This window comes from Podarcis cretensis (assembly GCF_951804945.1).
Source record: "Podarcis cretensis genome assembly, chromosome: 3".
NCBI lineage: Eukaryota > Metazoa > Chordata > Lepidosauria > Squamata > Lacertidae > Podarcis > Podarcis cretensis.
Genome location: NC_137172.1, coordinates 91,478,287 through 91,503,242, shown reverse-complemented (window position 1 = coordinate 91,503,242; position 24,956 = coordinate 91,478,287). Strand labels below are relative to the sequence as shown.

Sequence of the window (24,956 nt, the reverse complement as noted above, 5' to 3'; positions counted from 1 at the left end):
ACTAGTAGCATAATGAATGGATACAATACAGATCAAATAGTCAGCTTCAGAGTTGTAGTACTAATTAACTTTTTCATGTGACTATTCCTGGGAAGCATGAATGAATGTACTGTATAATAAATATAAATGCATTGATCTTTGGTCAGGCTAAAATGACTATATTAACTGTTTTCCATGCTTTGATTCTGCACCCCGACTTAAAAATGTGAACAGTTTAGTTATTAAGCTGTCATATCTTCAAATATTTAAAAGTATTCCAGTAACATTACTTCCAAATAAAGCTTTGACTTGGTTTGAATATAACATGTGGCCACCTGTCACGGTCATGGATACTTTAGTTGAGATTCCTGCATTGCAGGGGTTGGACTAGATGACCATTGGGGCCTTTCCAACTCTATGATGCTGTGATTCTATGTAAACCGCATTAGTAGCACTGGCCTATACATGTTTACTCAGGAGTAAGTCCTACTCAGTTTAATGTGGCTTGCACTCATGTAAATGAGTATACAATTGCAGCCTGAGCTCAAGGTGATTTTTTTTTTAAGTAGACATGTATACAATTGCATTGTAAGGGGGTTTTATTGAATTGTTTTCCCTAATCAAGTATCTGCCAGATTGCTAAGAGCTAATTAGAGCTTAAATGCAAATCATAATATTTCTCCTCCTGTATTTCTACTGACTGATTTTTTGAAAAAACACTTGAGAATCTAGACCTGTTTTACCATCCTGTAGAACTAATGTTGTTAAGAAAGCGTTTTAATCAGGTCTGAATGCATTTGAAATATTTTGCCAGAATATTATTGTTGTTGGCTGCCTTTGGCACCAGATTTTTGTTGGGAAAGCAGGATATAAATTATATTGATCTGATCTTAATAAATGAATCTGTTTCAACACTGCTTTTTTAGGGTCAGTTTAAATGATTTGATGAATATAATATCAAGAGAAGAGGTGAATAAGGGGGGGGGGCCACTATGGGTGAATCGCCATAGGTAAAGCTGTAATTAAAAATGTTCTCTGTGGCCCATTTAAAAATGTACTGAACATCTGGGAAAATAAGGGCCTACATTCTCACTACCAAATGGGCCAGGAATTGCAGCCTGCAGGGATCCCAAAAGAAAACATAGAAGAACCTCCAAAGAAACTAGCTCAAGAATTAAAAACAGGCAAAACACTTCACCTCCAACACAATTCCATAAAAAGGTGGCAACACGCACTCTTAAAAACATCCCAGGAAAAATAGCCACACACTTGCTCACCCTTCCACCAAACTTACCAGACAGCCTTTTCCTCTTACTTTTCTAAAAACCTTTGAAGGGCGGCTGGAAGACTAGGCCCAACCACTTTCTTTCTCTTCCAGAGATCTGGGTAGCGGGAGGCCTGCATTTGTCTCGTCAGCCAGCCCTGCCAGTGTCCAACATACAAAAATAAAATAAAATAAAAACCAGAAGGGGCAGAGGCCTTAGTGGGCACCAAAGTGTTGGGTGCTTCATGGCATACAGCAGGCATAGACAAACTCGGCCCTTCAGATGTTAAAGCGATACAGAATCGTAGAGTTGGAAGTGACCCTGAGGATCATCATCTGCAATGCAGGGATATGCAGCTCTCTCTTACAGGAATCAAACCTGCAACCTTGGTATTATCAGCACCACATTCTAGCCAACTGAGCTATCTAGCTTTGTTTTGGGACTACAACTCCCATCACCCCTAGGTAACAGGACCAGTGGTCAGGGATGATGGGAGTTGTAGTCCTGAAACCTTCAGAGGGCCGAGTTTGCCTATGCCTGGCATACAGGATGTGAAGTTCACACTGTTCCTCGGTTTGTTCCCAGCACCTGTCTTTTAGGCATAAATATGTTTTTTCAATATACTTTTAAAATATTTTTCTCTAGTTTTAATCATCTTGCAGTGCAATTATTAAACGGAGGTAATATCATGTGATTATGGCCTGTGATGTGTTTAACTGATAACCTTGTCCCATGTAGAAGGGTACTTTTAATCCTTGCAATACAATACAATTAAACTAATGTAATTAGTAGCATTCCTACAAAATGTAAGATATAGCGCCACTCAAGTAAAACACATTATGGTCCTGGGCGATCGGATGCCTTCCCCACTAAGAGTAATGCACACAGACTTCATTTTTCACAACATTTGTAAAATATTTATTTGTTATTCTCTTTTTCCCACTTTGTTACAGTTTTTGCCTTTATCTTCCCCCCTGCTCCTTGGGGTAGAAGGATGTCAAAAGGTTCCAGTCATTCCTCCTTGGAATGCTAAAGGGGCGAAGATAATCTTGACCTTTTCCAAACACAGTGTTTTGATTTGTTGGGCACTGCATTTCTTTCTGGTTTACACCTGTCACTAGCCTGTGGAAACAGTGGAATTAGATTCATTCAGTCATTAATTATAGACGACACAGTGAAAACGCCAGCATACCTGTGCAGTTCAATACAAACAAGATATACAAATGTTTTTGATATTCCATCACCACGGCCTAATGGGGATGACAAAGCACTCCAGATTCAGTTCACTAGTGTGCAAATGCAGATGCCTTAATATTTAAATATTCTGTGCTTCCCCCTGTCATGCTTCAGTGCTTATCTGTGCTCAGTGACAGAGGTCAGTGATTGATGTGGCTCTCCAAATGTTCTTGGATTCCAACTCTCATCATTCCCAGTCAACACGGCCAAAGGTCAGGGTTGATGGAAGTTGTAATCCAACCACATCTGTAGCGTCACAGGTTCCCTATCTCTGGTTCTGATGCTACAAATACAGTCATTTATAGGTGGTGTTACGAGAAACTAAACATATTTAAGGAGGCAAATAATAATAAAATAATACTAGCAAGTATTTATTAGAGGGGTATTTAAGCCTATTATGCCAAAGTTGTCTTTTAAATCATTGTATACTGAAAAGCATAGCAATTAGCAAAACACTTGATAGTACTTCTGGCAGTTTTAGGTTTTCTCTCGCAATACTATACACATTTCCCTGGGAGTTAGTCCCACATTGTGGCTTATTTCTAAGGATGTATACGATTGCACAGTAAACAGAAGCAGGTTCATGCATTTGCTTAAACACGTGAAATCTGGGCTTGGGGGGCAGGGACATAGATGCAACCCCACCCTCAACATCCCTGTTCATGACAACCCATCTGCTCAGTCCCCAGCCATCCCCATGTTGAAGATGGAAGGTCTGCAGAGGGCTCCCACTTGTGTTTGCTTGAAAGCGAACAAAGCCCTTTATGTGATCAGGTACCCTGATAATGCGGGTGGCGCTGTGGGTTAAACCACAGTGCCTAGGACCTGCCGATCAGAAGGTTGGCGGTTCGAATTCCCGTGACGGGGTGAGCTCCCGTTGCTCGGTCCCTGCTCCTGCCAACCTAGCAGTTCAAAAGCACGTCAAAGTGCAAGTAGATAAATAGGTACCACTCTGGTGGGAAGGTAAACGGCGTTTCCGTGCGCTGCTCTGGTTCACCAGAAGCGGCTTAGTCATGCTGGCCACATGACCCAGAAGCTGTACGCCGGCTCCCTCGGCCAGTAAAGCGAGATGAGCGCCGCAACCCCAGAGTCGACCACAACTGGACCTAATGGTCAGGGGTCCCTTTACCTTTACCCTGATAAAACAGAAGGGTGAACACTTTGAGTGTTCACATGGTCGGACAAATGCTGTCAGAAATACTGAGAAATATACCCCTCCGATCTTGTAACGGTGCATTTTTTGGCATGTTGTTATCATAATCATTATTATGATTAAACAATGGCTAACAGAAGTGTGACCTTTGCCTTTAAAAATGATTCAAAGCTGGAGGAGTGAATCTTGATCCTGTGGGAAGCTTTCTCCTCCCCTTTTGGATTGCTGTGATGGAGAAGTTCCCTGAGTACAGTTGATTTCCCAGTTATATTTATGTAAAATAAATTTATTGTTAATAGGCTCAAAATATCAGGTAAAAGCAAAGCAGATTAATTCTATAGTTGTCATGCATAGTTTGGTTGCAGGTGTCATATTGATGGATCACTTGTTAATTTCTAGCCCACCCTTCAACAGTTTCCCTTGGCGGCTTACATGCAGGCCTTGGGAACATCTGCTTGTCAGCTCTTCCCATCTTTCTCCCTTGAAAGTTTCATCTCTGTCTCCTAGAAAGAGATTTAAGAAGGAATAAAGCCTGAGAAATTAATCTATACTCATTTTCGAGTTTCAGGTGTTACTATACCCTGCACTATTAGTCAAATATTACTTTTACCCAAAAGTCATGTTAAAGGAAAAATGACATTTATGATGCCTGTACACCCTCAAATTCCAGAATTAATATTAGATACTTCTCTAAACTGAGATTCAAGGAGAGTGAAAGGCCCATTAAGGAACAAACTGGGAAATTTATTCATCTCCAGAAGCTGTTGGCTAAAATGATCGAAAACATATATTTGGGCATAGCTATGCTTTTAGAATTGAAAATTAGGAAAGAGCATTAACAATGCAAGCCTAATTATAATGTTGAGGAACAGATTATGCCTAGGCATCAATGGATGTAATTACATTAGGAGTTTAGTAATATATGAATCCTAGGCTTGGTCAGATTTCATTATGTATACTAACTAACTGATTATAGAAGAGAAGGATAGTCCTAGATCCTTTTTAACCTTTGTAAACAGTACTTGTTCTTATCTGACAATGAGGGGTACTATGATCATTTGTGTAGACAAAGATGGATTCAGAGGCCAATTCATCAATAGTCTACCAATAGCTATTACCCATTACGCTTATATGGAATCTCCAAGTTCACAGATAGTATGCCACTTCATATCAGTTGCTTGGAACAACCGTGGGAGAAGGCTAGTAGTGGCAATTTTCCCATGTAAGGGTGGTGGACCTCTTCAAATGGCCCACCCTTGGAGACTGATGGAAACTGAGGAGTTCCTGAATGTTCTGGGTGATCTTCTAGCAGAGATAGCTGGCAATACTATCAAAGCTCTGGTTTAGCTATGGAATAGTAAGATGAAATGAGCCATTGACATGATCGTTTCCAAGTGTCCTGTATGGTGTTGTGGAGCCTGAGTGGCTCCTTCTTATTCTGGAGAGTGGTGGACTATGAAGCAAGCCAAGCAAATGGTTGTTTTTGTTTGAGTAAGTGGCTCAAGTCTTGTTCCGAAGCTGACTGAACCCTGGTTAGTGCACATAATCGTGCAAGCTACGAAGAAGGCTCATTTCTCAGTTTGCGTTGCATCCTCTAGTAGTTGATAGATGGAGTAATTTCAGGTGGTCCAGAGCTTACTGATTCCCACTGTGGATGAGGGACCAACTGGCTACACAGTTTCAGGATAAAGTTGCTTGAATTTGGAGTGACTTTGACTCTGCAGTTATTACATTCCCAATGCCATAGGCAGTGATAGGAGTGCCAATTTGAGTAGCAAATAAATGGGGGCAGGTAAGCTATACGCCGGCTCCCTCAGCCAATAAAGCGAGATGAGCGCCGCAACCCCAGAGTTGGTCACAACTGAACCTAATGGTCAGGGGTCCCTTTACCTTTACCTTTTTAAGCCCCACCCCACATAATCAAACTCAAGTTGTGGCACAAACAGCACATTTGAATGGCAGTGTTCATCAACTCGGGGGGGGGGGTGAGCCCCCTAAAAATATTTTATTGGGTGTGTGTGAATGGACCTTGGCCCATAGGGTTGGCTCCTATGGGCAGTGATAGGTTATGGGGTTAGTGTCAGCTTATGCAGTCAGGTGATATGAACAAGGTGCCTATTCCATACTCATGTCTTGTTCGAATAAAAGGGGGGGGGTCCTTCCCCAGAGTGAGACATTCTGGGTAAGGTGACCTTGGAGAGTGCCTGCACTGTCACCACTTTTTGTAGGCTAGAAAGTATTTTTTAAAATGAGTTAAACATTTAAAGTTGCTAAAGTAAATTTAAACTTGTAACTAAACTTAAATTTGATCCCCCCAATTTGAATTTCTAGCTGTCAGGAAATGTACCCTTCTGAGCCTCCTCGTCCAGAATGTCTTGGCCTGAGAGTAGAGTGCCTAGATGTAATACGGCATTGGGTATATATGATCGCAACACATGCTTTAATACTTGTGCTGGGAAAGGGACTGCATGAAGCTCCTAAAAAATACTCCATGCCTGCTTAAATATCACAAACAGTTTCCTTAAATCTGCTATAAAACCAGCCAGTCATATAATGGATCCATATGGCTCTTGCTGATTGGAATGAAACTTCAGCCACTTAGTACATTTACAAAGTGTTACATAGGAGATGCGTAAACACATTTCAGCAACAACAGGTAGGTAGCCCCTGGGTGGTTTTTTGTGGGGTTTTTTGCCTAATTTCATTCATTCATTTGTGTGTGTGTGTGTGTGTGTGTGGTTAGTTTTGAGTTCTGAGCAAGAGGAAGGAAGGAGGAAGGAAAAGAAATACACGGAGAACAAGTTCTATGATAAAGAGATCAGGAAAGGGGAGAAAACATAACTGAATGCAAACATATGTATTTTCTATGCACAATATCCCAACTGTACAAAAATAACTGTAAATAAATAACTCCTATTTCCAAATCAAAATAAATTTGGCTTCACCAGACCAAAATAAATTCACCTACACTGGGGGATGTTATGGTGGTAGATGCACACAACCAAACACTCAAATATCTCTCATATACGTTGTGGCCTTTGGTTCATTCTGGAGCAGGTTACTTCAAAAGCAAAGAGAACAGTCTACTTTTACAATGAGAAGAAAATGTAAACAACAAAAAAGATTCCCATTTCCCTCTGGTTTGTGATTTGTCCATTTACCATCTGCATATCCATTTCAAATTATTTGGTTCTCATATAGGGCTTGGATATTGTTAAAGCTAGCTGGAATTTAATACCTGAGGACTTAGTATGTTCCCAATGGCAATCTACTGTAGGAAAAGGTAATATATGGCTCACACAATTGATATCTAAAGGTCAACTACAAACTACTTATTTTCCTGGTTTTTATTTTATTTACTCAACCAAAGACTCATGTTTCTTATTTCTTATTTCTTTAAAGCTAAACAAGGGGATTGTGGCTCAGGTGGATGCAAACTGTTCAAATATTCTCTTGCCTTCAACGTATGAATAACACCAACAACACCAACAATATTTTTTCATGAATGATTTAAAATTGTATTAATGCAAGTTTCACTGCACATATCTTACCGATATACAAGGTGTGAAGTGAAGATGGAATACCTACCCATGGTTGATGTTCTCCTAAAATTGGGGTGTCTCCTAAAACAAGTGAGGATATAGTTGAATATGAAAATGCATATCCATGTCAACAGACCTTCATGAAACCTTCATGAAAACCAGTAATCCACTAACACTTTTTTTTTCAGACTTTGGTGTATTTTGGGAGATCTATGTGCAATTATTGTGAATATATTTCCTCCTAATTTTATCATCTAGAGTAGCAATTTATTCCTCCATGTCTAGCTCTCAGGGAAGTTTAGAAGAAATATAGAAGTTGTCAGCACATAAGAGTCAACACATTACTGCTGTACTGCAGCCATTTATAATGAAACCAAAATGAGCACTCACTTGTTTGGCATTAATTTAATGTCCCACTTAGCTCCTATCAGATGCAAATAGCTGCCTCATCCGTTTAAGGGTTTCTGAGCGTGCATATAATGAAGTGCTCTGTACCTGTCAAGTAAGCAGAATTCATAACCGAAATCAGAAATGGATGAGGAAATTCAGTGTCCTTGTTAAAAAAAAGAAATTGAAACTTCAGACATGGCAATGTCAAATTTATACTTCATGTTGATTTTCTGCTGCACGTTTCACCTATATTACCCCCTGGGCTGAGCTTTCCAGGACAGAATGTCCAAGGATACATATAAATATACCACATTCCTAAACGCAAAGTCAGCAGGTGGCAAAGTAACAGCTGCAGTTGTCAAACACACTCAAAACAAAATAAATTGGTCAGCCAACCTCTTGTATTTAAGTCATTTTTACATCCTGTATTTTAGAGGAGGAAATAGTTTAATTTTAAACAGTATTCTAGTTATGATCAGTCTCCCCGGAGAAAGATTTTTATGAGTATAAATGGAGATAATGACTATCATTAGTCACTGCCATTAGCATAAAGCATTAGAAACTCTTATTCCATTCATAACAGACTTTGACATGACAGTAAAAATATGACTTCCTATCACTTCTGCATGCTTTCTGACTACAGCTGTTTGCTATTCTTGCACAGCTAAACTGATATCAAAAGGGTGGTAAGAGTGGTATTTAACAGCACCTTCATCATCACATCTAATTGTTTTCCACCACAGGGTGTGAAGCTTTATGTTCTCTATCAACCAAAAACAAACAGCCATCCTGCTTAATGGCTGCTCAATTAATGTTTATGGTGCTACTTTTATACCATGAGTTATTTGACAAATAAACTCCAAGAAGCAATTTAAGAACCTCTGAAGCTTAATGATAACCCAGCTGATATTTTAAAAAGAGCTAGGGGGGCGGGGGGAGGAATCCGTAAATAATTTCTTACTTGCAGGCTCCCTATGAGATTCACTCTCCACCTCCTGACATTTTGAGGGATGTTTGTTGGCCATCGGTGGATGGGCTTTTTTTTTTTTTACACCTTGCCCCACCCTCCAGCCTTAGGAGCCCTCAGAAAAAAACAACTATGTGCAGTAAGAGCCTTCAGAGGGGAGCTATTTCCATAGCAAGAATTGTGAGCAGAGAGCACCTCTGATTTACCATCAGGGATGGTTGGTTTCACCTGTGTTGCCCCACCTTCCAGCTCTAGGAGCCATCAGAAGTGAGTTGCTTAATGGTTACTTGGCCTGTTGGTAAGCTGCAGCCTTCCTTAGTGTTTTATGTGTATCTAATGAAATCTTAATTGGTAATTGCTGATCATTATTTTTTAGTGTTATGCTGCAGTAATATTGTATCTTACTAGGCATTGTTTTTGTTTTTATTGTGTGGCAGTGTTTAGACTTTGATTTTGGGGTGAACTGCTCTGAACACAGGTTCACTTGTGGGAAATGAGGTATATAAATAAACTGAGAGTGGCAGTGGTTGTAGTATTAATTGTCAAAATGGAATGAAGATGAGATCTAGAGAGAGACAAAAGGTCTGCCTGTCTTCTTTATAGCCTTGCTTGAAATTATTGTTAAGTAAAATAGAGATGAGTTGGGCATCCCAAGTCATACAAAGGTGACACTAAGTTCACCACACTGCTGAGTCTTATCCCTGTGATGTCAAGTTGCCCTTTACAACATAGAGATGATCTATCCCTTATCATAATTCTTCCTCCATCTATGCAGAAGTGGTTACACTGATTAAAAATGAGAGTTCAAAGACAGACTTTCTACTATTGCTTTGGTGCCTATTAATTAAACACCTTCTCTTTTGTATGAAGCCCTAGTAGGCTGTGTAAAATTAACATAAATAATATGCTTTCAATGAAGAGGTGCCACTGCAGGTTCTGAACGCAAATGATTTCGAGCCGCTGTTGTTAACTGCATATAGCAGTAATATATTCATCCAAGATTTTTTCATTTTGTCTTCCTGATCTCTAGTTTCTAATGATATATTACAAGCCTGTGCTTTTCGAGCGCCAAGGCAATTAATCATTAATATTCTTGTGTACCCCAAAGTAACTGGACAAAATTAGACAAGAAAAGAACCAGACTTGAAGGCTGACAAAAAATTCTTATCGGAAATTACATGTATTTTTATATCATTAATGCTCCTTGATAGACACACAGTAAATCTGTTTTAATGGCACCACTATAATAATATAGTAGTCTTTCTTCCTAATCTCCTAGAGACACCAATAGATCACAGGGTCTGTTCCTCAACAGAGACAAATGAGTTGGCGTGTTTTAAAAGCTGTCAGGCCTTTCTGACAACTTCCATCTGAGAAGGCGGCAGAGCAATGACAAAGTTATCACCTGACTGGCTGATGTTTGATGCTGACTGCCTTTGATTAAGAGGCAATGAGCCATTTTGGAGTTCATTTTGCTGCTCCTAAGCACCTCTTCATCGAAAATTATGCAGTTGGACTGATTTGTATTTGATTAGTTTAACATCGCAGTTTTATTACGTGTAATAAATAAAGTCAGATTTTATGGGGTTGCTGCACATTAAAAGAACCATTGAGGAGGGTGCAAAACATATTTTTATTTCCTGGGTTATTTGCCTGACATTAAAAAAACCCCACCCTATATGCATGTCATATTTAAGCAATGTCACCGCTTAAACACTGGTTGCTTTCATAGGCTGGTATTTTACTACTTTTCTTGTACGTATTGTGAAAGCACAATGCTGTTTGCATTCTAAAACAGGCTAAAGAATTTTTAACCACTAAAGCAAATACAGCCCACCTTACTTGTATCGTGGCCTGCTGGAGGGTGAAGAACTTCACCTGTTGTTTGCAGTGTTAGACAGGCAATAAAAACAGGGAGTTTGGGGGGGGGGGGGGGAGCTGCCATGCATGGCTGATGGATTTTTGCTGGCAATAGTCCACACAGTCAGCAAACTGATATCTGTGTTAGGAAAGAAGTCGCTTGTAAATATGGTGGTGTCCCTGTACATAAACTGCCCTGTATTCAGAAGTGAATGGATCAACTTACTAATTCTTCTCACATTGCACTGTGTAAAAGGTCCAAGCTGTGGTAGAGGACAAATCCCAGGCTGAATCCCTGGCATGCCTCCTCTTAAAGAATTCCCAGTAGCAGGCTGGGATAAACTTCTGCCTCAAACCTCAAAGAAGCCACTGGCTTATCAGAGTATGCAGTGATGGGCCCAGCAGGTTAAGTAGTCTTACTTAGTATAATGTTGTTGCTTATACTTTAATTTACAGTGGTACCTCGGGTTAAGTACTTAATTCGTTCCTGAGGTCCCTTCTTAGCCTGAAACTGTTCTTAACCTGAAGCACCACTTTAGCTAATGGGGCCTCCTGCTGCCGCCGTGCCGCCGGAGCACGATTTCTTGTCTCACCCTGAAGCAAACTTCTTAACCCGAGGTACTATTTCTGGGTTAGCGGAGTCTGTAACCTGAAGCGTATGTAACCTGAAGCATATGTAACCTGAGGTACCACTGTATTGTGTATTCAAACTGAAATAGAGGTCGCATCTTTATATAATACACAATCTGCAATGAAGGTTTCAAATGAGAGAAGATTTGTCATGGCATACTTGGAAGCCAAGTGCTTTCCCTAGAATGAAGCAGCTTGTGTTTGATTAGATGAAAAACACCATCATTGCTAATTTTAACAGATATAGGTCCTGATCTGAACATGGCTGTGCAGAATCTGTCTCCATTAAACAGTTCTTCTGAGCTATACCTTATTGTGTTTGTTTTCTTGTTGGAGAAAAGCAAATACGTTTCCTTCTCTTAAGCTTCTAGTTAATGCATGGTTAAACCACATGACAGCACTGTAGCCAGCACTTGATTATAGGTTCTGTCTTAAGTCCACCCCTAAAAGCCGAGCCATTTTGTTTGTTGTTCTTTCCCAATTTGTTGTGACAAGATGTTTCTTATCTCCTTTCATCCTTTAAATAGATCCTGCATGAATAAAGCCTTTGAACTCCAGAAACTGTTATTACTTCCATCTAATTCACCCAAGCTGCAAGATCTGCTATCAGTTCTTTGTGTAAATGAACAAAGCTAGATGCTGTTGTAAGGTAAGAACAAATTTTTTATTGCATTTTAATATGAGAGCCTTCCATCTTGGTTACCCTTCCAGCTTCTTTTGTTCTATTCCATCTCGATAGCTGCTGCCCAGTAAGCTCGTCCTCAAACTCAGAACTTCAAAAATAATAAAGGGAGTTCTGCTGGAAAGCTGTAACAGCACTGAACAAAACTTGTAGAGAGGCACCACAAGCACAATAGAAGGCATGTACTCCAAACTCTCCTTAGTGTCCCTATTATCCTTATGGAACTAGCAAAATGCCTAGCATAACAACAGATGTGTATGTGTGGAGGGAGGGTATTTATAGTGTAAGGATCACTAGGAGGAGGAGGAGGCCTCTGTGCATTTGCTGTCACTGTGTGAGGATAGGGAAGCCACCTAATTTCATTAGTGTAGGGCCGGTTACTTTTGTCCCTTGTGCAAGTGTCCCTGGTATTTTAGCCCATTAAAGAGAGCTGCAGTTATTTACTCATGAAGGACACATTAAAGGATCCCAAAGTCCTGGTACCTAAGACAAGGGTTTGAAGTGAGGGACAGGCACAATCTTTATTCAACTGTATGCTTTACTGTAGCATTCTATTCAGAAACTTAACTGGAGCTATAGAGCAAAGCCTGCTCCTGACAGCAGGCTCTCCCCAACCTTTCATCTACGTAGAACTATCTTTTTATCTGTTTCTTTGTCACAACAGAGGGTGAAGGAACATTGGAAATTAATGTTTATGCATATAGCTAAAGTGTGTTCATAGAAAACACTTCTATTGAGTGAAGTCGGTGGTCCAAAGTAGTGCATCAAAAACTACTTACATGTGGCCTCCAAGCACAGCATCTCCTGAAAATGGGTCTCCCCAAGGCAAAAATCTTTATTGACCAGCGCATGAAGGATATTGAGCAGCAGAATAACCTGGCCTATATTAAGAAATTTAGTGCTTGGTACGCTTATCTGCCCCCCTCCCACTTTGATTTTCGGGCACCATATTTGTCTACCTTAACCATTCCAAAACTCAGACGGGCCTTTACACTGGCCAGACTAAATATGTTACCCTCAGCTGTTCTTGAAGGTAGATATCAAAAAATAGCATTCGAGAACCGGCTCTGCCCCTGTGGAGCTGGCTACGTAGAGACTGTGTCACACGTCCTCTTGTCTTGCTCCCTATATAAAGATCTCAGGGACGAGACCATTACGCCGCTCCTATCTGCCATCCCGGGCCGCTCTTGTGAAGCCAAATTGTTCTCACTCCTAGCCGACCAGAACAGCTTGACAACAGAGAAGGTTGCCAAATTTATCGAGAGAGCAATGAGACTGAGAGCTGCTATCTGAATGACATCAGTGTCGCTACCTGGATTTCTCCCCTAGGATCTTATTATTATTATTATTACTACGTTTTATTATTATTATTTTATTACCTTTGCCAAGTTTTATTTTTGTTGGTGTTTGTCTTGTGATGCTATGGCCTGTCGGCTATGCAAATAAAGTCTATTCTATTCTTCTATTGAGTGCTTGTTCAGAGATTTACTGCAGAAGCTACAATACACACACCTCTCGGTTCCTCCACCACTATAATGCTTCCATTCACTTTGAAAGAGAACTTGGATCTGTCCAGCTCCGTTGATGTGAAATTGAGAAACAGATTTGGTGGGCATTGTATGAAACTTGTTCTAGATAACGTTGGTGGTTTCCCTACTTCATAGCACAATATGGTATTCAGATTATGCAATGTATGGTACTACAAAAAAATTATTTTTTATTTTACAAAAATAATTACCATAGCACTAAAGTGATATTTTGGTAGTAAATGCAGATTTGATCTGCCTGTCTAGCATGGAATATAACATTTTGTTTTCTGAAAGAAATCCTACTGTTCTAGTATCATACTTACAGAGAAAATGAAGCTGATTTTAAGCACTATGGCAGCACAAAGAGAAAACAAAACCCCAGTCTCTCTCACCGCATCCTATATGGTGTTCCGAATTCTGGCAGCCCCACTTTTCCAATCTCTCTTGGACACTAAGCTTGATAAACTTCAATATTATTTTTTTCATTTCTGTAGTCTCTCTCAGTAAACTCTTTGAAAACACTTCTGAAGCCTCATTTATTGAGAATTTGGGTTAGAATTCTTAAAACGTTTCTCAAAAATTCCTAGAGAGGCTTCAGCTAATGTCTGTCTGATATCATGGACTGGATAACTTGACCCTTGACTTGGGTCTGACAACCCATTTCACTGTTTCATGGTTTGTTGGATTTTATTGGACTTGCTATGTATTTTTGCACTCTGCCCTATGGTTCTGCGCATGAATGAAATAGCAAAAGAACACAATGAGGTTCAATCTAAAAGCACAAAGACAGCATCCAAAAGAGCAGGATATATTTTAATACGAATAATTCAAATGCAATCCTTTTCTCTTACTTGGGAGTAGCTTCAATTGTACTCAGTGGTTATTACTTCTGAATCGACGTATTTAGTACTATTGCTTACAAAGCTGAAAAATTTGGTTGTAGTAGCTTGCTTCTACTTCATTGATCACCTCTGATGTTAGCTTTTTATTTTAATGTGTTTTTAATAAAGTCTAAATCAAAATACAAATAGTGTTGCATTAGAAGGGGAGTATTGACAAAAATATATCTGGACATTTGTATTTCCATTCTGCCGAGTGTACTTTGGAAAAGAAAAGGAAAACATTTAAGTGTAAGTTGAGTTTTAAGCATTGCAAAGAGGAGGGAGATGAGAGCTCATCTAATTGAGATTCTCTCAGCACCCAGAAAGTATTTTGGGCTTGAAAGACAAGAGATATTTCTTGGTGTTTTGAATATGTCTTACTGTTCTGTTCCAGAACCTTTTGTAGGCTTGGACTTGCCCATCAGCAGTGAAAAGGTGATCCCACTTTCCAGAAATGATTGTAGAATGAGTGAGGGTTTTTTGCAGGGATAGATGCCAGTAGAAGATTAATTAAAAGTACAGCTTACTGATGTTAAGTGCTGAGGAACTGAATGGCTCAGTAATGAGGGTTTATATAATCCCAGTTTGCATAACATTTTGATGCTATAATAATGCTTTCTCAGTAAGAGAGGCTATGAAAAGTGCACAGGTAATATAAATCACATAAGAAACTCAACCTGAATTTCGATCTTATTCCTACTGAGGGCTAGTTCATATGTTACTTTAACTGTAAACCACACAGAAGCTCAAGTACCTCATATTCCAGATTCCCCTCAATTACAGTAATGCTAATTTAAGTGCATTAGAATTAGAATCAAGTGGTACTCATGATCTGGCAAACCGCACAATTAATACAATGCGTGAACCCCCTCTTACATAATAATTTCCAGAGGGGTAGCTATGTTAGGCTGTTACAGCAAAAGCAACAGGTAGTGTTGCAGTATGGTAAAGACTTGCCAGATCAATTTGTTGGTCCTTAAGATGGTATTTAGGAACGCGGGTGGCGCTGTGGTCTAAACCACTGAGCCTAGGGCTTGCCAATTGGAAGGTAGGTGGTTCGAATCCCTGCGACGGGATGAGCTCCCATTGCTCTGTCCCAGCTTCTGCAAACCTAGCAGTTCAAAAGCACATCAAGGTGGAAGTAGATAAATAGGTACTGCTCCGGCGGGAAGCGTTTCCGTGCGCTGCTCTGGTTTCGCCAGAAGCGGCTTAGTCATGCTGGACACATGACCCAGATAAACTGTCTGCGGACAAATGCTGGCTCCCTCGGCCAGTAAAGTGAGATGAACACCGCAACTCCAGAGTCGTTCGCAACTGGACTTAACTGTCAGGGGTCCTTTACCTTTTTTAAGATGGCATGTTTATTTCTTAGCTAATAGGCATTCTGTCGTGATGAGGGATTGGTAGGTAAGATGTACACCAAAAATTGCTCGGGGTCTCATATTTACACCCAAGTCATATAGGTTCAGAACAGACTTCCACTTGAGCAGTGGATTTCTGTTCATACAATAGGACCTGCCCTTCCTCGTCTTTTCCCTGTAACCCCCACACACTCTGACACCCTGTTCTGAAGTGTTCAGGGACACTACAGAGTTGATTTTAGGGGTTCAGGGGGAGGAGAGGATACATTACATGTTGGCATTTGCCCACTTGGAATGTAATTCTTGAGTGTGGAATACAGGGCACCAGTGATCAATGCTGACTCACCACACAGTAATTGATGCTAAGGAATAAAATGATAGTTTCAGCTACTGCACTGCAATTCAGTTATGCAATGTGTGAACATGATCTCAGAAGTCTTGTTTACTGTGCATTATCTTTGTTTTGTTTCATATGCTGGCAGATTATTTTATCAATATCATCTGTATTGCACACAGATGTGCTCCATTATTTTTCTAGTTATTTGTTGGTTCTATCATTAAGTACTTGTTCACCAAGGGCAATAACTGTAGTTTTATATCGCAGATGCAAAAATATAATATCATAAAGATATGCCATCTAGTAAGGGATTAAGGATTCCTTTAGGAGGCACCAACATGCAATATTCTTTGGTCAGTATTCAAGCTATAAAATTGGCTTGCCCTACACCTCTCTGATTCATCTGGCCAAACATTTGCATGACTGCTTATATGCATGAGTTACTATTATCCACTGAGAATATAATTCGTGAGTAAGCAGATGTTCTTCCTGCTATATAATGAGACTTGTGGAGTCTTGCTTGATTAGTATAAAAGATAGAAATATCACCAGCAAATGAAAGGAATGAGTCTCCTTGACAATATAATCCCTGAACATTGCAGATATGATAAAGACTTCTACACACAGTTAATTGTCATAGTGTATATGGGGTAGAGGTAGCCTAAAAATTAAGGTAATGACATACAAGTGTTTTGTGCTTCCTTGCCCATGCCTTCCTGCCTTCTGTAAAGTAGCACTGGAGATGCATATTCTTCCTGTTATGCATCTGAGCTTGGATTAACTCATGCCATATTTTTTTTAAAAATGCACACAACATCCTGAATGTAGTGATGCCTGTCAATCTCCAAGACATTAACTTATAACAAATATGTGTGTAATAGTATCTCATAAGCTCCATCTTATCCGGTTTTGTAAGCTCTTAATTGGTGTACTTTTAGTGGCTTAGATTTTCCTGCACAGAAGGGTACCACCTTTTGCTGAGTTACCAGTTATCATGTTAAGAATCATTGTTATCTGGATGAGGGATGTTGATGTTTGATATCATTATAATTGAATCACATGATTTGCCTCTGGCACTGGAGGTGTGGACATCTGGTATGGTTATTCATATGGGAAGCTTTGGGCTGAAATTTGAGGAATATTAGGGAGATTTGTGAAAGAACTTGACTAATGCTTTCCAGCCACATGGAGTTGTTGGAACGGTCTCTAAAAATGAGGTGTCCAGAAACATGTGGTTAATGCTATCTTCAATTCCTTGAAATGTGGTTGTTTAAAGATAGGGATTTGGAACCTATATATCTACTAGCTCTGATTATTAGCACCAACTAAGCCAAGTAGCAAAGTAATAACAGCTTAGATAATTCAATATTTCGTTTTCTTTTAATGCTATGACTTGAATGCTCTCCCTTATTAAGAATGCTCTGTTGAACTGCACATGATTTTTACTGAGGTTTGAGATGGCTGGACTACGTGTCTTGCAAGGTGCCATACGGCTAGATAATCCAAGGAGAAGCTGGAATTCAAGGTGGCTTCCCCTTACTGTCTCAGGTAATCAAGAAGCTCTTCCCAAAGCTTCTGCTAGTCTCAGATGTTTCAGCAGAGGTTAGTGTAAACTAGGGAAGATCATCATGTCCTTAGCTTGGATTATAAATACGGTATTAGTAAATCATTCCAGTTGTCTATAAATTATATTTGCTAGCAGATTAAGACTCTGAACAAGCTTAGACTGAGGGCTAACTAGATGTGACATTGGAGACTCATGACTTTCCCCCCTTTGTTGTTGTTTGCTTCTCTTCCTCACTTGCATATAAAGCAGAGTGTGTATGTGGTAGACCTACATTTTGGGGGCCCTGAAGCTTGAACTGTTATGGAGGCCTCTTCACAACCAGCCATGAGCTCTGGATAACCACTTTCATCTTCTTCAGTGGGATTGTTCCACAACAGATCACCACAAATTTTCCACTAGTTTGTGGTTTTGGTATCCACTTAAGTACTTTTATGAACACATTGTTACTCCTCGAGGGTCATGACCTCTGTTAAAAAGTGGGGGGAATTCAGAACAGCCATCTTGCCGCAACGCTCCACCTTTACAACGTCTATGCTACTGACTCTTAAACATTGGGATTGTTGAAATATGTACAACAAAAAATCTATTTGAGTCGTGGAAAAACTAACCATGGGAATGTAAGGTGAAGGGGCAGGCCAATGTTTGGTGTTCCTTTCCTGTGAGCCCCTATTATTTATAATGTTATTTTTAACCTTGAGGAATTTGCAGCAAATTCCATTAAGAACTGGTTTGATCCACACCTCTTGGAATAATGTGTGGAGTGGAAAGCAGTTCTCCCTCGGATTCTACACTTCTCCAAATGTTGCAATACAGTTCTCTGCTCAGAAACATGTCAAAATGCACAGCCTCAGGTTAATATGCTCAGATATGCATGCCTTGAGAGAAAATATATAGATTTTCGGTGTGTGTTTTTTCGGTGTGTGTTTTTTTAGCAAATATGTTAAAAGATAGAGAGTGTTCTCAGTAGTAGCACTGCAATTTTGGCATGCCCTTCCTTCTCATATTCAAACAGTTCTGACCCTGATGGGTTTTAGGCACCTTTTAAGGACACATGCATTTACTCAGGCAGTTGGTTAAATTAGCTGGAAGGAAGGAGGAGTCTACTCAGGCTGATGTTGATTTGTTTGTGATTGTTTTGATTAGTTTTTTGGTGGTTTTCCTTGTTGAATATGTATTAAGAGTTACCTGTTGTAACCTGCTGTGGGATTGATTTTAATAAAGAGTGGGCTAAAAGTGCCTCAAATGAATATACTTACTGTTTTTCATCCACACTAAGATTATTATTTAAATATGTAGATTATTGTGGAAATAGGATGGAATGGGTTTTTGAATCAATACATGCCAAACTTGACACACTCTTGTCACTTGTAAATGGTATCCCAAAGGAAGGCCAATATTGAGGCATGGCTTTTGACCACTTGAGTTTGTTCTATCTGTATGTCCAATGTGCAGGTTTAAAACTGAACTCTAAATCTGTGATTACAAAATAGTCTTTACTAAAACAGAGTAAAACATAATGTAATATTCTTCTGATTACATGTTTACATTGTGCCTTCTCATATGGTGATTAAACATCCTTAGAAAGTGTCAAACAGGATTTTGAAAACAACCACTTTAAAACACTATTAGCAAACCATCTTATCAGGGCTCATCATTTGAATGAGAATGTCCTTGGCTATATTTGGCAGCTAGCATGTGTCAAAGAATGTTCTCCCATATGTAAAGCATAACAAAAGTGGGGTGGGAACCCTTCTAATTGGTTTATCCATTTGACAAGGGAAGGTTATTGGAAAGGTCAAGGAAAAATCCCCAAACATGACAAGCTACAGGTAATAGGAAATAAAATATTTATAAATGAAAATGCAAATTCCAGAATCTATACAGTACTTGATTACCTGTTTCTTCCAATCTATTCCTAAATGCATTTATCAGAAATCAGTCTCTCTGTAACCAGTGAAAACTGGCATAATTAGGATGTGTTAGACCTTAGTTTACCTCCCACTAATGCTAGAGATTCCTATTGAGTCTGATTCATACATGCATATACATCACCCTGTTTCATCACTTGCTGTTTGGCTTAGTCAATAAAGGCAGCAGGAGAAGGTGGTAGACACAGAACACTAAAATGTTAAAGGTGGAGGAAATACAATTTTGAATGCTTCCCTATGTTTCTTACTGAATCATAGCTGCATGGCAGGAGGGAACCAACAACCCAAGGTCTACTTCAGGAAACAAAACATACAGTATATAAAACCATGGTCAAGATTTCTGTAGGTCTTATGTAGCCTTGCATTAAAATTTTTGTGAACTGCTCTGACCATATATTTGTATGGCAGGTGGTTTAACACCATAAACAAACCAACAGTAAAATGGGAATCCTCCTCTAATTCCCTCAGAGGCCTATTTAAATATTCAAATGGTTTCATAAGACAATAACCATCCTCTGACTGGTCATAAAGTATCTTGGCAACTTCGTTCTGGATAGGTAAGGTTTTGATGTCCAATCAACTTTTCACTCCATTTGATATCTTAGTGCATGAATGCGTGCTGTATATTTTGCTTGCTTAGGTCTAAAATTGGCCTTTGTTCTATAAACCTCCGTTGTGATTTACAGATTAAAGAGCCAAAGCCGGAAAGTGCCTTCATGCTTTCTGAATCTGAATCATGGTGCTTTCCTCATGACAAGATTAAATGTTAGATGCCAAAGGTGATTCAGTTTTTCTTTGCTATAAGCAGTAAATGGGCCCTTTTCACAGGATTTGTGTAACCAAAATAAACCTTCAAACTAATAAAATACCAAGGATTATGAATTGAATTGGAATTGCTGTAATTTTTTTTTTTTAACCTTTAGGAAAGTGAGCTTTCTTACACACACACATATATATATACATACTTTAATGCAATCACAGTAAGTCGCACAGCAAAGTGGGAAGACCATAATACTTAACAAGATTGGAAACTACATTCCATAATATATTTAACACGGAGTGTGGAACCAAATGGTGCAAATGTCCCAGAAGGCCTGTAAATACCATATTGGTAGTCAAGATAACCCAGGAGACTAACTGGTGTGAGCTGTAAAATGAGATCCTATTTGCTTATCTGCTTACCTTGAAGCCTGAGTTTTGGTTTAGTTGGTTGGGAGAGGGAAGGCTTCTTACACTGTCAGCTACTCCCTTATCTGAGAGATGGGAGAGTTGGAAAGGGGCTTCTAAGCCAGGGGTGAGTTAACTGGGCTATGGTTGCCAGTTTATGTAGCTTGCTTTTTGTATAAATAACACAACATATTTCAGTGTCCATCCTGTGTCTGTAACAGCAGCAAGGCTTTGCAGGGTTTTGTAAGCTTGCACTTTCTTCTAATAAAGCACTGGAACTGATCACTGTGGCATATTTGGCATCCTTGCATCAAACCACTCACGCAGACCCTCCTCTGGGCCTGTAGATCAGGACACACAGTAAAGTTTCAGTGCAATTAGGGCAGTGAACCCACCAGTTGAGTAAATGAGTTGCTTTTAGTTAAGGTCCAAATTGGGTGTTATGTTGGAGCCATTTAAGAAAGATGGGAAATAATTGGTTTGGGAAATCATCTCAAATGCCTTGGCTTAATCAACTTTGTGTACAGCAGTGCCACCAAACCCAATTTACCGATGAATAATTTCAATCCTAATTCTAAAATATTTATATAGGCAACAAGCAAATTGGTAAAAGTTTTTAAACCTTAATGAAATTCCACATTCTTCTAGGCAGGAAGGCTGTCCTACCTTGCTTCGTTCCTTGTAATGCGTTAAATGTCAGCTCTTTGTTTAGAACACAGACCATTCCAAAGCCCATGCACTGGAAACAATAATGATCCTATGAATGAAATGAGACAATAACTCAATGAATGTTAGGTGCAAAAGAGATTAAAGTACCTGTTACATTACTTCCTTGTCTCAGCTATAAATAAACTTCTGATAATCATGATTGACTTTGGCCTTGTCAATATATTTATTAGACTAATGTCCTGCTCCTCTTCCATAAAACCAAGAGCACTTTATATGTGGTTTCCAGGTTCTTCCATCCAACCACCTTACAAAGCCAGCTTAGTTTGAGCAGTAGAGCAATGCCATATATCACAGTAGTCAGCATGGTATCATCCTGATGTTTTGGACTGCATCTCCCATCAGCATTAGCCAACACCACCAGTGCCCAAGGATAATGGGAATTGTAGTCCACCACATACTCCACATATGCCTTTGGACTTTGGGAGATGCACATTTTCTTGGAGCTCAGCTACAAACTCTACTTTTACCTCCTAGACTTCTTCCCAGCCTACAGCAATGTACATGCCATCAGTTAAGGGGAACATTGTTCCCAGACATGAGCGAGACTTGGGGAAATGAATTCCTGCAAATATGCTTGTTTGGGGGAGGAAATGCCCAGGACATCCTGAGAAACATTTAGCAAAAGTTGTTAGGAGTTTTTTAACACGTGGCCCTGCCAGAAATATAGGAGCTGGCACCCCCCAGTTGAGCAGGAGAGAGAGATGCTGCAATTATCATGGGAGGAGGACTAGAAGCAGCAAAAGGGAAAGAAAACACATTTCTGAGCTGCTTGGTAATGTTGCTACTTGAAGTGAAGTCATCATTCTTGAGGTAATAGAATACTTTTAAAAGTTGAAGCCAGTGCTTTTTTTCTTTAAAAAAATGTTTAGGGGTACTCTCATTTTCCTACTCATATTGAAAAACTGCCCCTCAATGAGGCCAAACTCAAATTCACAAAATGTTTAGGGGTATGCATACCCCTGGGTACCCCCAGATAAAAAGGACTGGTTGTAACTTACTTTTCCTCACAACAATCCTGTATTATTGCTTAATTGAGAAACAATGCCATCAGTCCTTGATTGAGTACAGAATAGACACTATTCAAGAAGCTAGATGCTGCGATTTGTCCTTTGAAGCTGGTCATGTAGTATTTACTTTAAGTCAAAACAATGGTTTCAAACTGCGCTCCTGGGAACCCTGTGTTTTCTCAGAAGCTTCTAAGAGATCAGTTGTGCAAGCTTGCCCACCACTATTAGTCTGCAAATTGTTAGATGCATTCTCAGTTTAAGTACAGCAATGACAATACCCACCTGATTTGTCAGGGATTTGTTTAAATTGTCTGTGCAGCTTAGAAAACAACCTAGAATCTTCTGCAATAAACTAAGGTTCTATAGTAGATGTAAAAAGATTTTTCAACCATAGAAGCTATGTGAAAAGAAAAGGCCTGTAAGAAGAAGAAAACCATTGGCTAAACCAGGGGTGAGATCTTCAGGTGTTGTTGGTAGCTTAGCCACAGCTTGCATGGCCAATAGTCAAGGGTGATGGGAGTTGTAGTCCAACAGTATCTGCAGGCCACAAGTTCCCAATCCCTGCTATAAAGCTAGGACCTGGACCACTCTTTCTGAAGTTAACTTCCTATAATGGTCAATCTCAAAATCACCATCTATTAACTCAGTGCTCATGATGTGAGCTTGGATGAGACTCTTTATGACTCAGCCATGAATTGGGGGAAAACCAAAAACAATAGCCCCACTTTCACGAGAGATATTCTGTAAGGTTGACTTCTATTGTTATTGCAAGGCCATGTGTTATTTAGAAATCTTTATGCACAAACCTTCGTGTTGAAGTAATTATCTTCCTAATTTACTGCAGTACAGCAAAGTTTCAGTTCTACAAGGTTTGCCAACCTTTGCCCTCAGGTATATTAGGAGGAAGAGGAAGAAAGACTCTAAGTTCGACACCTTTCCTAGCCCAATTCCAGTGTAATTTTTCCTCACTGGAAGAATACCTGTGGAGGAACACATGTACAAAAAGTCACGCCAGGAATGCAAAATCTGTCAGTAGGTACAGGGGACCAATCAGTTCTCCTGGCATGAACTGGTATCATGCCAATTTGAGATGAATTCACCTGCAAAGTGGAATAAAGAGGAATCAACAAGACGAAAGAGAGCTATTGCGAAGATTCTACCACACATAAATCTGGCACAAAAATGAACAAACATAACCATAATAATATCCACAAACCTGTCTGTGTTCTGGAAAAAAAGTATATTTAATGCATTTCTGCTCACAATGGATAGTTTATTTACAAAAATTATATGATGGTGGTCTTTTTAAAGGGCTCCTGCTTTTAAAAGAAAAACAACTCAATGCATCATGTTCACAACTACTGTAAACATTGTTACAAATTGTTTACTGGGCAGTTTGACACACAACTCAACACTTGCTTCTGCTTCTGCCCCCCCAAACACAGCTTTTTCTTGTCAAACAAAAGTGAACTGTGGCACATATTAGAGACCATCAGTATTTTATATGTGAGCACACATTTGCAGCATGATCCTGAACCATCTTATTTCCAGTTAAGTGTGCATAGGACTGTGGTTTTGGGGAACTGAATAAACCGAAAACAAATGGTTATTTATGGGCAACAGTTCCAGGGATTGAAAAGAAGAAAAACCAATTACCCTGAGGTGTGTGTGTCTGCATGTGCAGATGAAGAACTGTATTTATTGCTTACCTGAGCACTACGTAACTGTGCTGGTTTGCTGTCCACTGTGTTTGGATCCCTGAAACAGTGAGACAGAACATTCAGTGTGACAGCTGTACAGCTAGCTAAGTCAACTTCAATAAACACAAAAGAATCAACTGACAAGACATATGTTTCAAAGACTACTCAAGAAAGTTAGCATGCAACTCCAGCTGCAAGAGATTTTTTTTTTTTAACAAAATGAACAGCAACCGGCCTATGTTCTGTTCTCATCAAAAAAGTAAACCAATCACATTGACAAAAAGCCACCAGAAACAAAAAATTGTAGTTAAAAGATTTCACAGTTTTGGTATCCCTACTATAAAGTCTTCCTTTTTTGTCATAAAAAATTTAGGTTATATATTCACCGTTAGCAAGAGTTGCATTACTATTATTGTTAATTTTAGTTCTGTTTATTGCCTCGAGGGTTATATATTGTAAAATAATTTTGTTGCCGCTAGTTAATGTTAATTAGTTGTTTTAATAGCCTATAATACCTATTTGTTATGTTTTGGCAGGTTTACTTTTTTAACTATCAGTAACTTAATCACTTGGAATATTTAACATTGCTGTTGCATACTCAAAATTACAGAGTTACTATTAATGTTACCTGTTTAACGTTTAGTCATCCTTTGAGTCCTGCGACATATTTCCTTAATAATCATCAGCCATCAAGTCTGATATTCTCAAAAGAAATAACAGCCCTCTAAACTGCCTTCAAGGGAGGTGATAATTAGCACTGAAAATTACAAATAAAGTTTTTGAAGTTGAAGAGCAACAACTGGGCAGTGACACTGATGATTGGTTTGTCAAGACAAATTATTAGATAACTACGCAAATGCAGTCAACACACTCCTCGGAGTGAAAACAATAAGGTGAGTCTATGCAATGCTTACATGTTGAATGGGATATTTAATGTGCGGGGAAACTCAAAGGTTGAAGAACTAGCATTTAGACAGTCTAACACTGGTAAGCAGTAATCTTACCTCTTTAAACTCCATTACATTCTCACGAGAGACATGCTAATA

General features: G+C 39.4%; 1 protein-coding gene and 1 long non-coding RNA gene across 13 annotated transcripts in view; one reads left to right on the top strand and one right to left on the bottom strand.

Moving 5' to 3' along the window:
* LOC307212969 overlaps window positions 1-24,956 on the top strand; it is a 152,584-nt gene that overhangs the window by 111,645 nt on the left and 15,983 nt on the right. For 2 of the 3 annotated variants that reach the window (XR_013837307.1, XR_013837308.1), the window contains one exon: window positions 11,550-12,438. This is a non-coding gene — a long non-coding RNA (uncharacterized lncRNA). Of the gene's footprint in view, window positions 1-11,549; window positions 12,439-24,956 lie in introns of those variants that run through there. The other variant, XR_013837306.1, reaches the window with a different exon arrangement.
* Window positions 2,139-24,956, bottom strand: part of KHDRBS2 (KH RNA binding domain containing, signal transduction associated 2) — a 357,107-nt gene continuing 334,289 nt past the window's right edge. Inside the window, exons 9-16 of one of the 10 annotated variants that reach the window (XM_079970538.1) lie at window positions 23,920-23,968; window positions 23,017-23,190; window positions 21,141-21,231; window positions 7,566-7,670; window positions 7,222-7,256; window positions 6,602-6,694; window positions 4,066-4,136; window positions 2,139-2,366 (exon numbers count right to left, since the gene is read on the bottom strand). In XM_079970538.1, coding sequence (XP_079826664.1) covers window positions 23,073-23,190; window positions 23,920-23,968 — 167 coding nt within the window. In that variant the 3' untranslated portion in view covers window positions 2,139-2,366; window positions 4,066-4,136; window positions 6,602-6,694; ... (2 more) ...; window positions 21,141-21,231; window positions 23,017-23,072. Of the gene's footprint in view, window positions 2,367-4,065; window positions 4,137-6,601; window positions 7,671-20,489; window positions 20,808-21,096; window positions 21,232-23,016; window positions 23,191-23,756; window positions 23,969-24,538; window positions 24,668-24,956 lie in introns of those variants that run through there. The other 9 variants (XM_079970539.1, XM_079970543.1, XM_079970541.1 and 6 more) reach the window with 9 other exon arrangements.